The sequence below is a fragment of the Centruroides sculpturatus genome, unplaced genomic scaffold, assembly GCF_000671375.1.
Source record: "Centruroides sculpturatus isolate CEXI.00-Female unplaced genomic scaffold, Cexi_2.0 scaffold405, whole genome shotgun sequence".
Classification (NCBI taxonomy): domain Eukaryota; kingdom Metazoa; phylum Arthropoda; class Arachnida; order Scorpiones; family Buthidae; genus Centruroides; species Centruroides sculpturatus.
The window spans coordinates 202619-217180 of NW_019384578.1; the positions used below are offsets into that span (position 1 = coordinate 202619).

Sequence of the window (14562 nt, forward strand, 5' to 3'; positions counted from 1 at the left end):
AACAAATCAAAATATAGTTTGTAGTAATAAAATACTTAAAAAACATAGCAAAATGTAAATAATTATTGTAATTGAAAAAAAATGTCTCTTAAAAAAATATATAAATGGACAATTTTAAGTTAGAAAATTATCAGTACCAATTAAAACTTGATCAAAGATAGCAAAATACTATAAAAATAGTCTTCTGTTGAAAATAAAATAATGTTCATAAAATCTTTAAATGTGATAATTTTTTTCTAATATTAATGATAATATAAAATGAAGATAAATATTCAATAAAAACTTCAGAAGACAGGCCCAACATAATCCAATTTAGAGAAAGTCATTGGTAATAGTTTAAATTTCACATGTAAAATTTCTGTTTACTTCTGACATTTTATCCAAAATAAACACCTGAAAACTGAAAAAAAAACTATAAAATACTTAAAAAAACAACAAATTTTCCTTCTTGTTATATATAACATAATTCAATTTGTTTATTAAATTATTTAAAGTTAGTATATGAATTTGTGTATCTATTCAGAAAAACACGTGTAAATATACATATTATCTAAGTTTCCAAACACAAATGTTGCAATCAATCCAAAATAAAATTGCAACATTCAAAAACACATAAGGTATGTGGATTTAGGTTAAAATTATAACATAATTTTAAAATTGAGGTGTCCTAAATATCAAAAAACTGTTCAATTATGACAAACAGTGATTTAGGAAAAATATACTTTATATATGTTGTTAATTCAGTGATTGTAACAAATTTAATTTAAAACAATACAGTATATGGTAAATAATGAAAAAGTTTTGTAATAGTTTATGGCATTAAAATGTTTAGTGAATGTATTAAGAATTAAAACAAAAATCATTTATTTATTTATTTAAAAAGTAAACAAAGTAAGGAGATATTTACCGTACTATCATTGTTTTTCACGAAATAACTACCACTAGATCCTTGGTAAATTCGTTGAGGGTAAACACCATTTCCAATAGCTACTTCAGCTTCCTTAACAATCGTTGAAAACTGCGGATCGTCAGGAAAATGATTAAAGTTACAAGCACAATCTTCAGTCCTCCTCAATAAAGGTTGGTTTTCCCGAACACTCTCTTTAGTTAGTACAGATGTTGGCACAAAAGAGACATCCGGAACTATTTGGTCTTCTATATCTGAAGTTTTCAGGGGAAGATAACGTTGATCATCTTCCAGCGAAAATGCAGTTAATGGAGTAGTTAATTCTGTACTCATCGGTTCTTAAGAATATGCGAACTGAAAATTTAATTAATCGAAAATATCAGCTGATTACTCACAAATTGACATTATCCATGTGACTAATCATCACGTGATTAGTATTTTTAACACTAGGGGCGTTATGATCAAGATACAAGTTTTGTATTTTAATTTTAAAATTCGTGATTTTTATATTAAAAATAAAACTTATTAACATTTATTAATTAAAAAATGCTTTACTTTATTATACATTAAAATATTTTAAAAACTATTTCCGCTTTATGGAGCAAGCCGTTATGGCTTCGGCCAGGCCCATCATGGGTAGGCCTAGCGGTGAGGGATGGGGTCCGACACATCCGGACGAACCATTCCAAAGAATTCCTGGTTTTTCGACTCATCCAGTTTCGTTTCCGGAATCGCTCAGAGCGACAGGATGATAGCTATCCGGCTTTCAGTAACGATGGATTGATTAGAGCGAGATTAATGGATATAACCGGCATATTTCGTCTATTACAGTCGGGTCTAATCAGTAATGAAGTCAGCAAGCAAAGGCGAAGGAACGGCTCTTCGATATGCCATCGTTCATCTTTTTACTACGTTTGCCTACTCCATGACGGCAGATCCTGATCCTACTGCCATGGAGTAGGCAAATATAGGGAAAAAATGCGTCAGTAATGAATTCCTCATCTCGCGCAGTTAGATAAGCCCATTCGAAGAAAGCATGCTGATCTTTGATCGAGACATTGATTTCTTTAAAATAAGTTATGTGGGAGTTTGTAGTTATATACTCTGCCGTTTCGCTTTTGGATCATATTAAAAGATGCAGGAAGCATTTCTTGTTATCATAAAATCTAAAAATTTTCAAAACTGCACTACAAATTATTCGTGAGCATCTCTTTCTCATACCAAATTACTGTGACAAAATCGTTTTAATCGTTTCTTTGTCAATGTCTTTTTTCTGTGATTAGCCGAACGCTCATCATATGTTTTAGAGTACAATCTTTTCAATATTCTTCTCTTTCAATTAAAATGGACGATCTTCGCGTGTTCTTATCGCCAGGCCGTGGAGAAAGTTTTTCGGACCTGAAGAAAACGTAGGATCATACCACTGTAATCTATAATATAATCGAGACGGGTTGATAATAATAATAAGTGCAGAGCCCAAACGGTTAGGAGTTGGAAGCTGAAATTTGGTACACAGTTAGGGTACGTCACGAAAACGCACACTAAGAAGGGATTTTTCGAAATTCCTCCCGGGGGGAGAAAGACAGGATTAAGGCTTAACACTTCCATCAACAATGGAAGTGTTAAGTAACAATGGCGGTGTTAGGTAACAATGGAAGTATTAAGTAACAATGGAAGTATTAAGTAACAATGGAAGTGTTAAGTAACAATGGAAGTTTTAAGTAACAATAAAAGTTTTAAGTAACAATGGAAGTGTCAACAATGGAAATCTTACGTAACAATGGAATTGTTAAGAGAAAGCGACGTGCGATACGCAGATGCAGTTTTTTCGTTTTTGCGAGAAATCGAACATATTTTTAGACCCATCTAAAAATTCTCTAAGGGGACCCAATTCTTGCATTCTGTGAAAACGGGTAAGGTTGACTGTAACGTAATAATCTTTATCTTAGTTATCGTTACTTTTGCCCGAGCAACGCCGGGCCCACCTGCTAGTATTAAATAAATGAAATAAAGAGAATTTCGCTCATGAACATGTTAAAAGTAAATTTTACTAATGTTATGATTGTTAATACCTCGCTAAGCGGTTGCTGAAATATAAGATTGAAAAATGCAAAAATTTCCAAAAAAGCTATATTTTCTTCTCCTATTTCTTTTTTCTTTCTTAATCCTTCAGTGCATACGCTCGTAAAGAAAAAAACTACTAAGTCTAGGAAGCTCAAATTTTAAACTTAAGTCTTTCTACTCCTTTTAAAATCAATTTTTCAAAAATATTTCCTCAAAAATTGATGAAAACTTCATGGGTTAATCTACAGAAATAACCACCGTTTTTTTTTTTTCCTGGACCGCATTTAATCAGAGACAATAGCTTATCTTCGTATTCTTTATTTTCTTACTTACTATGCATTTCGGGTGCAATATTTTCGTATCACTTGCACCCCTCTTCAGGTTATTTTTACATTTCTATATATTGGTAAATTTTAATTATTACATTTGTTTTTACGGTAAATTACAAACAATAGTTATTTGGATATATTTATACAATAGTTAACTAACCTGTTTTTAAGTTAAGACCCACATCTGCCCAGTGTTGATGTTGTGTCTAGGGAATTCGATCCCGGTCCTTATTTCTAATCCCGGGATTTCGGGATTATACTTATTCGATCCCGGGATCCCGGGATTATTTCGGTATTGAGGGTTAATAAAAAATAAGAAAATCTTACAGAAATTAAAAATCAAAATTTAGACAAAAATCAACGTATTTTACGGTATACACCTAGTTAATTTAATCACTCTAATTAATCAGACTTACAGTCAGACTAACCAGACTTAAAATCACTGNGCACTGGCACTGAACGTTTCGCTTCATGCAGTCTATTTTGCAATTTTTTTAAAATGATGTCAATCCCGAAAATCCCGGGATTAGGAAAACTTAATCCCGAAAATTTTGGGACTGAAAAGTGGTCGGGATCCCGGGATCCCGATTTTCGAGATCCCGGGATCAAATCCTCTAGTTGTGTCCCTAAGGCATTTTTAGACCGTTTTCCCCTCTTTCTGTTTTCTTTCCCTTTAGCTCTTCCCATTTCCTCCCACACGTTGTCAACCTCCATTCCATCATTTAAGTTTATGGTTTTGCTTTTATTAACAATTTCGAAATGCTCTTTGAATTTTCCTAGGTAACTGTCTTTTTCTTTATGAATTATTTTTACATTTTTTTCGTTAATTGTGCATCCGAATTCCTTACAGTGATTTGTCCACGGTGATTGGTTGTAATTAAGTCTAATTGCTGTTTTATGTTCTTTTATTCTGGTACCGAGTTGCCTTCCTGTTTCTCCAATGTATGTCTCTGATTCCTTACATGTACAGTACATTTTATTTCGTATATTACACCTGTTTGGCTAAGTATTTCGTTATTTTTGAACTTATTGGTGTTGATGATGTTTTTAATTTTATTTTTTAGTTTGGATGCTAGTGTAATACCATGCTTACTGAGAATTTTTCTGTATTTTTCAAATGTTCCCTTAATATAGGGGAACGACATACATGTAGTGTTCTCATTCTTATTTTTAACGTTGAATCTGTTTTTCTTAAATGTATTTATCCACTTTTTTAGTAATCTTCTTGGGTAGTCGTTTAATATAAAGGTATTTATTAGTTCATTTTTTTGTTGTCTTTCTCGTTATCAGTGAGGTGATCGCGAAACTTTCGGGTTGATGGGTCAAAGTTCACGGAGGTTTCCCATAGAGCAAATTCAGTTTTACCGCTTAATATTATACTTCTAAAAAATAAAATTGCATAGAAACAAATAAATTTTATTCAAAATGTACTCAGAATTACAAAAGTGTGAATTTATGCGAATTAAAACCTTTTATAAAGATTTTTCTAAACGGCAAATCGAAAGTGTCGTTCGGCGGCGGCATTTGTTTTGCGTAAAGGCTACAAGCTGGAATACAGTAGATCCCCCTATAAAACGGGTTCCTATAATTACGATTCCTATAAGACGGCGAAAAAATTGTGGCGGTATCCGTAAACAACGGTAAAAAACTCCTATAATTACGTAAAACGTCATCGGGCAGCCGAACTACTTTCCGCTTTCCAGCGCCACGCTACGGACAGTTTAGGCGGGTAAATTGAGTTTAGTATCGTCTGTACATATAATTATATATAAATTAGGTACTGTATATATAATTATATATTAACTTAATTTATTGTAACTTTATTATAATTATATGTGGATAGCCTGAGGTAGGACGAAGTCGTACCTCGTTTTGATAGGCAACAGTTTGGTGAGAACTGCCCGCTGGTCAGTGGATGGCTTGAATAATGTTTTTCTATCCCGGGATTCTTTTGTCAGGTCGAGTGGAGGAGGTGAGAGGGGTCGTCGGTAAGACGTCGGCGATACTCGAATTAAAGGCACCAATTAACAACAAAACAAGGATTTATTTAGACGATAACATAACTAATATAAATACATTGAGCTTATCTCGAGCGGACACGCGGAAGTGGAGGGAAACGCGCCGAGTGAGAGTTTACATTAATGGGTATCGTACCTGTACGATGTGGGATCGGAGCGTCGGACGGTTTCTAACCGGATCGGACAAGTTGTCTCGAGGAACGGACGGCGGCGATGAGGATCGTCACGGGTTTTCGGAGATCATGAACGGTGATGACGGACCCCCTTTTCTCGTCGTCACCCCTCTTTTATCCCTTTCGTCACGTTACTGGGTTTCACCAATCGCCGATTTTTAGGATAAGTTCCTCATGAATCATTTTTCGGGTTCCTGAGAGATAGGAAACGGCTCCGTAGGAAGGAAATGTGTATATCTTTTTTCGTAAAATTTCGAAAAATGAAGTTTTTCTTTGTTTAACTTTAATAAAGATATTTAATTTAATTTGAGCTTCTTTATTTAATTTTATTTTATTCGGTCCGACCCTCACATTACTTCGGCCTTTCTAAAATCGTACTTGTTCTTTAAGGAGCAAGTTCGATTTTGAATTTGGGTAAAAGGGGTACAATTTACTCTCTCTGTAATAATATTAACACTCTTTGGGTTTCCGACATTTAAGTATTTTGATTCATTTTAACAAACAAACAAAAATTCTATAAAAGGTTAGAATATAAGTGAACGTCTTCGGTTAGTGAACCGAGCGGAAGTGTAGTTCCTCTTCCGTTAGTTGTGTAGATACCCGCTCAGTTGATGGATTGGTTGACATTTTGAGGTCCTGGGTACGAGGGTAACAGTTCAAAATTCGATGTGGGCCACGTGTATCTGTTAGGAGTTCTTGGTCTTCTTTGCTCGTGCTTCTCTGGAAGATATTGTAATATGGGAGTTACGTATGTAACTTGGTTGGACTGTTAGAGAATTTTCCTGTTGGTTGATACCACTTTGTGATAAGCATGAGGATTAAGAGTTTATGAGATTGTTGGCACTCAAGATCGGTTGAACGGTTGCAGTGTTCGGTGAGTTCGAAGTCATCCGCAACAACTGATACCTTTAGCTCCAATTATACATTATTAAAAGGTGAAACGATAAGTGCTTCTGGCTCGGCAAAAAATTTCACAATTATTATAGAATGAAAGCGACACAATGTTTAATAAAATTTAAAAATTTGTCCTTTCGTGTTTATTTAATGTTATTTTTACGAACAAAATAGCAAAGTCTTTAAGGCCGTTTTTTTATTAATAAAGAAACAGTTTATATATTTAATTCGTTTAAAAATATGGTTTAGGGTACCTAATAAGAAGAGAAAGGTCCGTTCTACTCGCGGGCCTCATGCAACCTCTCGACGGCTCCACTTATTGTCGTGGACGCCTCGTTCCTCTCTCTAAACCGTTTGTGCCGTGTTTGATTTATAGTTTAATCATTCAACACATTTCCAGTATTTCTGTACTGTTCTCCCAAAATTTCTACCTCCGTCTAGAATTCATTTTCCCCCTCAAAAATTTTTCCCTAGGTTTCTCCCATAGATTAACCTCTAGACCAAAGATTTTCCCCTAAATCTAGGGGAATTTCCCTCAATTTGGCAACGTGCACTGACTTCTTCCAGTTAAAACAGAACCCATTGCAACGAAAAGAAAGGGGATCTGTATGTAGTAAGCTTGCCAACTCTGCCGAAGAGTTGATTTCATGAGTTTTCCATTCTAGAAGTCCGTTCAACAGATTTGACATTTGTTACTCTCAGCAAGTCGCTTATTCTACAGTCTATTTTACTATATAACCCAAAATTTGGTCGTCTTGTCGAATAAATATGCAAGGAATAGTCCTCAATACGGGAATAGGAGAATTTAATTTTAAAACAATAAAATTATTGTTATTGGGAACAATTTAATATATCGCCTGGAAAAATATAATATGATATATTCTGGAAAAATGAACAATTTACAAATATTTATAAAATTATAGTCTAAAGTTAAGTCATATTTACTTTCTCTATTACTAACATAAAAGCCGTGGTCTGTGTGAATTCCTTATAACTCCTGCAATTATAGTTCAATCCAGACGAAATTTCGGTTGTGTTTGTTTTATGTTCTGACGGAAAATATAAAATACTTATTTTGCGAAAATATTAGCTAGAGAATAAACGTTTCATCGATTTCGGATCGGTTATCGCACTTACGTTGCAGTGACGTTGCATTTAGTTCATGCTCGACAATGGAATTTTCTTTAAGTTACATTTTAAAATATTTTGGCAAATGACGTAAAACGGCACCAGAAACCGATGAATCGTTACGAAATTTTTGAACAAGTGGGCGAAGCACTCCTTATATTCAATGTTTATAAGAATTTCTCAAGTTTTGTTTTTTCGATAGACTATGCATTAATGGTATAGTATAATACATCGATTGTCTCCTTCCGCCGAAATATCAGTCACTCGAAAGAATGAAGAGTCATCCGACAGATTAGCTCAAACTGACAGCGAATAAAATACCTGTAAATGATTTTTAATCTTTATCAAAATTGATTTACACTACAAAACGTAAAAAGCAAAAATTTTCAGCTTGACTGGCGAAACGATTTGCTAAACGGGAAACAGCGTCACGAATTACGTATTATTTGCTCTGTTTTTTAGTAAATGTCAATACACTTTCTACACTTTGTCAAAAGTGTAGAAAAAGTCAGCGGTTCACGCACCATTTCTATAATTTTTACAATTGGTTTTATTTCTACAATCTTTTTATTTTATTATTTAATTTTATCTATTTCTATTAAATCGAATAAGTTGTGCAAATTAGAATAATTTTAAGTGATTTTATTTACCGGGTTAATATTCTACATAGTTTTTAGATTACATTTTTTGATATATAATATCTATAATTGCGACTTCTTCCCAAAACCAGTTTTTAAAGAATTGTCAAGAGCTGAAGAGGAATTTAGACCCGAAATGCGTACAAAAACGACAATTCGGAATAATTAATTTCGTCACGCTCTTCTAAACACATATCTTGTATGATAAGTCCTACATTTGTCGAGTTGTGAGATTTAAGAAGTACAGCAATTGAATAGGACAAGAAGCTTTAAACACATCAAACAAATAATAATCGTTTTATAAACATCTATGGGCGTTGAGTCTTACATTTATAAATTTCAAAACAATTTTATTAGAGATCTTCGAAGCTTTTCACATTCACATTCCAGTCTACGACACTTAAATTTGACTAACAATCGGATCAAAGTATTAGTATACCCATGCCTTTTTGTCTGTAGTTTAGTTTAACTATTCAATCAATGAATATAGATTTTTTCTTGCTGCATAATCTTTATCAATTTTCCAATCGCACAATCATCCTTTTCAAAAAAATTATTGATATTTTATTAAATATCGATTTTGTTAATTTATCTTCCAATCCGTTTTTATAATTCACACTGTAATCTTTTTTATCTGCATACTTAGCTGAATGGGACCAATTATAGAGATTTTAATCTTTTCATTTGTTATCTTCCTACAGAATTAAGTGATAAAAAATTGAAAGATCTCAATTCTAGATATGAAGATTAATGAACTTCCTTACAATGACTGTAACATTATCTGTTACCGTATGTGTTCTTTATGTTTCGAATCAATATTAAGTACTCCCATTTTATATTACAAAATTTATCGTTGGTATCTCCGCTACTTTTGGTTTCATTTTAGAAACATCTGTAATTGTAAACAACAAGAAACAAGCATTACAATATTATAGATGCATTTATAGTGTACTGCTGGTAACTTTCAAAAAAAAAATTAGTCGTCAAAAATTATACTGTATTCTGGAACAGTGAAAGTGAATATATAGTGACTGTTTTTTCGTTTTTTCGACTATACTATGGCCGAAAAGATTTTTAAATAAAGGAGTAATTAAAGTTTAAAATGAAAACAAGGAATTGTAATTTTAATGAAAGTAATTGTTCTTGTAGATGAAAATGTATATAGTATAATTAAATTCAATTAACATACTGTAACCTGTACATCATAAATTGGTTATATATTATGCAAGAAAAATATAGGCTACATTACGTATAATGTAATACACTAAAGACAACTGAACAGACTACTTTTTTATATCGAACTACTTTTTATACGTTTACATTTAACTCGTTACACTTTAGTAACTTTAGATATTTATAGGGAATAAGAAGAATTTAAAGACGTGTCGGAGTTGCCGTGATCGTCTAGTGGTTAGGACATTGCGTTGTGGCCGCAATAACCCAGGTTCGAATCCTGGTCACGGCACTTTTTTTTTAATTATTACTAATGATTTATTCATTTAAATGGTAATATTTCGTAGGAACCAACAAATAAAAACTGTTTTTGTTTATTTCAATTCAAAACTTTTCCCCTGAAAGCAGTTAGATAGATGAATCGGAGGTGAAATCGGAGAAATTTACTGTACGTATTGAGTAATGAAATATAGTCGACCCCACCCATAACAAGGTAGTTACGTTCCGAGTTTTATGAGTCCAGCCAATCACAGCCCGGCACGTATGCAGTTTACGGACTACGGCTGTTTGAAAGGTTTCTTCCATAGAATTAATCGATTCTAGACTAATTCGACTCAACATTTCCAAAATACGTATAATTTTTTGGGAATAATCCATATAAACTATGCTATAAACAAAAAATTGTAGGACTACTTACCGAGTCTGCACCGTTCGACAACGCCATTGCTTAAGCTTGTTTTCGTCGTGGAGATTGTCATCGAATGGCGCTCGCGTGCTTCCTGATAGATTATTCTTTTTGCGAAAAATTCGCTGAACTTTAGAGACATCATTAATATAAATATAATTTTTATGGACGTTAAATAATAAATGGTTTTTAGTAGGGCCGCTGCTCGTTTAAACTCAACGGTTTGTACAATATCCGCTATTGGTCTAGNATAATTTTTAACGATACAATAGTCTTCGTTAGGCTTAACATCGACGAAAATTCAACGCGAAGCGACACGTAACGGAGAGAAATTTCAACATGGAATAAATTAATATATTTTTTCGTACATGAGTCGTTATCCGAACCACCCCAGTCCCCAATTGATTCTGATAAACGACGCTCTACTGTATTAACCAAAAAAGAAACAATAGGCAAGATTTTAATTGATTCTATTATGATATTTAAACAGTGATTCTTGTTTTAATTTAGTGAAATCTCTTTCATGTTGAATCAATCAATCTGACTTTTTAAAAACTAAATCAACGAAAATTTATTAAAAATTAAAATTATTGATTTAAAATCGTTACTCTTACCGAAAGTATTCTCGTTGCTATAATTTTAATAAATCTATCGTCTATTATAACATTTATTCCATTTTTTTATAACGTTTGAAACATATGAATAAGTTTTTTTGATTTTAATGTCAAATAAATTTAATATAAAATACATATATAAACGGAAATTTTTATAATTTTTATCATTTATTTTAATCAGTTCCTTTATCTAAACAAGGAAAAGCGCACAAGCCATATCCTTGTCTGCAATAGTTTCTTTTTCAAAATATAATTTCATAAGTGCATGTGCGCAAACACTATCTGTGATGTTACTCCATTTTCTAAATTTGGAAGAATAAAGGAAAATAATATTGCGAAAACTCGCTACCATCGTGTTATAAGAAAGTTTCCTACAGCTCATTACTGTATGAGGAGTCTGACCAGCAAATCGGTCAACTTACGTAGATGAGAAATGGAAACGATGTCTCTATTCGTAATACCCATAATAAATTGAGGGAACTAGGATCAGTTTCGAATCGGGGTCTCCGACGGTAAGTCTGATAATACGGCCGTCTGGCCTGTTTTATTGTTTTGGTAATTTTAATAATTTTTTTTTACAATAAAATCAATTTCATACGGTTATGATGTCGTGAGGATGACTTTAGAAAAAATTTCAGAAACATTTTCAAAAATCCGCGTGAGGCTCTTTTAAATTGTTTCTGCGGCTCCCGATGTGAACTCTTCCTCTACGCAGAACGTTCACTGATAAGATAATAACTGATACAATATCTTAGCAAATAATTTTCTACCTGAAATCTATACAATGTAAGCTACAGACAAAAGCAGTTTTTTAATCAATAACCAGATCTGCATCGGAGTCTAAAATGATTGCGTCAGAACTCTTTCTTTCTTCAGTAGCATTTTGAAAACTACTGTATATGATTGTTTTAAAAGCGTGCAGCCTGGCATTGTGACGATGTCACAATAAATAATTACTCGTTTGTGAATAATTTATTTTGTTGTTTCCGTACAAAGCAAGTTTTATATCATTTGAGTCGTCGCGCTTTCGCTGCAAGTTTTTCTTTGAGTACGTCAATGTGGACGTTGTGTTGTTCTTGCTTTGGTTGTTTTAATTTTCCTGATAATTCTTTTTAGTTGTTACATTAAAATTTAGGTGTTGTTTTGTTATTAGCATATTGTGTCGGCTTGCCTAGCTGCCGTCTAATATTTTTTATTTGTATTTCTATTCTTCTTTGCCAGACAGAGACTTCTGAAGGATTTTTGATTCATGCGCTTGAATCTGTGGTTGTCGTTTTAGTGCCTGTAAATTTAGTGAGTGCTTCTTGCAAAAGAAAAAAGACAGGGTATAATTTAACCCGAATCTATTTCATGTAATAAAGTATTAATTTAATAAATTTTACAATTCTAAGGAACATATAAATTATTAAAACTTGTTAACATATTTTTACTTCTATCTGATATAATTTATTAATATTTAAAATTGTTTTTCAGATAAATATGTTTATCTTTATTTGGGTCTTTACTGCGACAATTTATTCAAGTAATTCTTGGAATGTAACCAGCGATACCTGCGATGATCTAAAAGATCACGAATTATTATTTATGCAGAATTGCAAAGTTTCTATGAATAAGCAAATGCTTCAGGCAAGTTGTGGTATGTACTCTTCTATTGAAAGTTTCTCACCTTACGTCGGACATAAACGATACGCAATTGAAATGACAATAGGAATAGAAAGCGATAATTTCATTTACAATTTGAACGAAAGAATTTGTTTAAGGCTTGCAAACTTGACGATTAAGAAATTCCGAGTTTCTCCACATCAAATGAATAATTATGGTTTAAAATTTTCTTTGTTGACTCCATTAGCATCCACATTGTCTGGTATCAGAAAAGTCAAAATTCACATAAATTTTAATAGAAGTCGTATAATTGGCATCGCTGAAGCTCTAGGTGAATGCGATGTGACTTCACCGAAGTTTGACTTTATGGCCATTGATGAACGTCGAAATGCATCCTGTAGATTAGTTCTTCGAGGTATTTATGAAATGATAATGACCGCAGTAAGGATTAAAAAGTTTCCTAAATCAAAACACGAATTAGCACTGCTTTATAATCAATTTGATCAGATTTACTTCCTTCGCCAAGCAACAGTTACAGAATTCTCTATTTATTTAACGCAAAATGTGAAATCAATAAAATTGTTTTCTTCCATCCCAGAAATTAATGTGCTTAAATTAGAGATTCCAGAAAATCATTTCGATATTATTCAAAATGGCGATTTTTCCTTTACTCCCAAGTTGGAAGTATTAAATATGACAAAAAGTACAATTTATTTAATAGAGGAAAATGCGTTAGACAATCTTCCAGGTTTAAGAATTGTGGATTTTAGCAGAAATCGATTATATTCTATACCCGAACCGTTTTATAAACCACAATTCATTAATCTGACGTATTTGAATTTAGAAGCTAATAAACCTGTAAGCAAAGAGTTTTCTTTGCCAGCGCGATCTTACTCGGCACCATCAAATCTCAAGATACTCATACTTTCGAAAACTTATATAACACACTTGCAAAGGGGATCCTTCGCATCCTTTTCTCATCTACGTTATCTTTATCTTAGCGAATGCCATCTCGCATCCATACCCGAAGGTACGTTTGATAATTTGACTTCTCTCGTATCGCTCGATTTATCAAGAAATCGTTTAGAAATTATTGAAGACGACATCTTTGTAGTTCTTCATTCCCTTCAGTATTTAAATTTAAGTAGTAATCGTTTTTATTTCATTCCACAATCTTCTATCAATTTTCTTTTCAATCTTAGGTTTTTGAATTTAGAAAACAATGCGGTAAAATATCTATCTAATTTTTCCCATTTAAATCTACGATATTTAAATCTGAGAAACAATCGTATCAAAGAGTTTACTAATGAGTCAATCGATTTACCACTGTTAGAAAATCTTGATATTTCTTCTAATCTCATAAGCAACTTTTCTAAAGAATTATTAGAAATTTTACAAAACATCAAATTTGTTAATTTATCGTGGAATCCGTTTAATTGTTTACCTTGTAATCTTTACTATTTGCGTATGTGGTTAAATGCCACCGATTATAGAGATTCTGACAATTTTATTTGTTTTCTTCCGGAGAAAATTTCCGATGAAAAAGTAATGAATCTTCCATCAAGATTTGAAGATTGCTTACGCTTAGAAACTGATGCAACAATAACAATTGTAATATCTTTATGTAGTACAATATTCGTTATCTTATTAGCTGGATCAGTAATATATTATTATCGCTGGAGCATTCGTTATTCCCTGTTTCATTTACGATCGAAAATTTGGTATTTTAAAGAAGAAAAACTATCTTCTCATCAATACAAGTACGACGCCTTTATATCGTTTTGCGACGAAGAAATAGAATGGGTAGCGAATGAATTAGTTCCTAAATTAGAATGTGAAGAATCGGGATTAAAATTGTGCATCCGGCTTCGCGATTTCACCCTCGGTGAGGAAATCCATCAGAATATTATCGACAAAATAGAAGAGAGTCGTAAAGTTGTGATTCTGTTATCGGACAATTTTCTGAAGGACAATTGGCGTATGACGGAACTATACTTGGCTCACGACAAGTTATTCGAAGAAAATAGAGATGCGTTAATTTTAGTTAAAATGGAAGAATTAAAAAAAGTGTTAATACCTCGAAAACTTCGTTATTTGTTAAAAACAAGGACTTATTTGTTATGGGCAACCGAAGAAAATGCTCAGTTATTATTCTGGAGTAGATTAAAAGAAGCCATTGTAAAATACAATAATCCAAATAAAATGAAAGGACTTGTTTAAAACTTTCGTGTTTAATTTTAAGTGTAATTTACGTTTATACTGTATAACTTTTAACGCTCTAAAATAGATTTGTATAGTACTTATGAAAAAATTTTGATATAAATAAATAAATATATA

The 14562-nt window shown here is 32.5% G+C and overlaps 2 protein-coding genes and 1 non-coding gene across 5 annotated transcripts in view; 2 read left to right on the top strand and 1 right to left on the bottom strand.

The window, feature by feature from the left end:
* The window catches only part of LOC111624395 (phosphatidylinositol 4-kinase type 2-beta-like), a 33430-nt gene extending 27847 nt beyond the window's left edge, over positions 1 to 5583 (bottom strand). The window contains exons 1-2 of one of the 3 annotated variants that reach the window (XM_023367227.1): positions 5455 to 5583; positions 908 to 1261 (exon numbers count right to left, since the gene is read on the bottom strand). In XM_023367227.1, coding sequence (XP_023222995.1) covers positions 908 to 1240 — 333 coding nt within the window. In that variant the 5' untranslated portion in view covers positions 1241 to 1261; positions 5455 to 5583. Of the gene's footprint in view, positions 1 to 907; positions 1343 to 3460; positions 3521 to 5454 lie in introns of those variants that run through there. The other 2 variants (XM_023367226.1, XM_023367225.1) reach the window with 2 other exon arrangements.
* Positions 5584 to 9544: 3961 nt separating this feature from the next.
* Trnah-gug lies at positions 9545 to 9616 on the top strand. Its single transcript has one exon. It is a non-coding gene; the product is annotated as a tRNA-His (tRNA).
* A 1261-nt stretch (positions 9617 to 10877) lies between these two features.
* LOC111624394 (toll-like receptor 2) lies at positions 10878 to 14535 on the top strand. The gene is made up of 2 exons (XM_023367224.1): positions 10878 to 11135; positions 12097 to 14535. The coding sequence occupies exon 2, from the start codon at positions 12103 to 12105 to the stop codon at positions 14443 to 14445; it is 2343 nt and encodes a 780-aa protein (XP_023222992.1). The 5' UTR covers positions 10878 to 11135; positions 12097 to 12102; the 3' UTR covers positions 14446 to 14535.
* The last annotated feature ends 27 nt before the right edge of the window (positions 14536 to 14562 follow it).

Bases quoted from the DNA above. Each gene is read 5' to 3' on its own strand.
- LOC111624394 (XM_023367224.1), top strand. From the start codon at position 12,103: ATGTTTATCTTTATTTGGGTCTTTACTGCGACAATTTATTCAAGTAAT.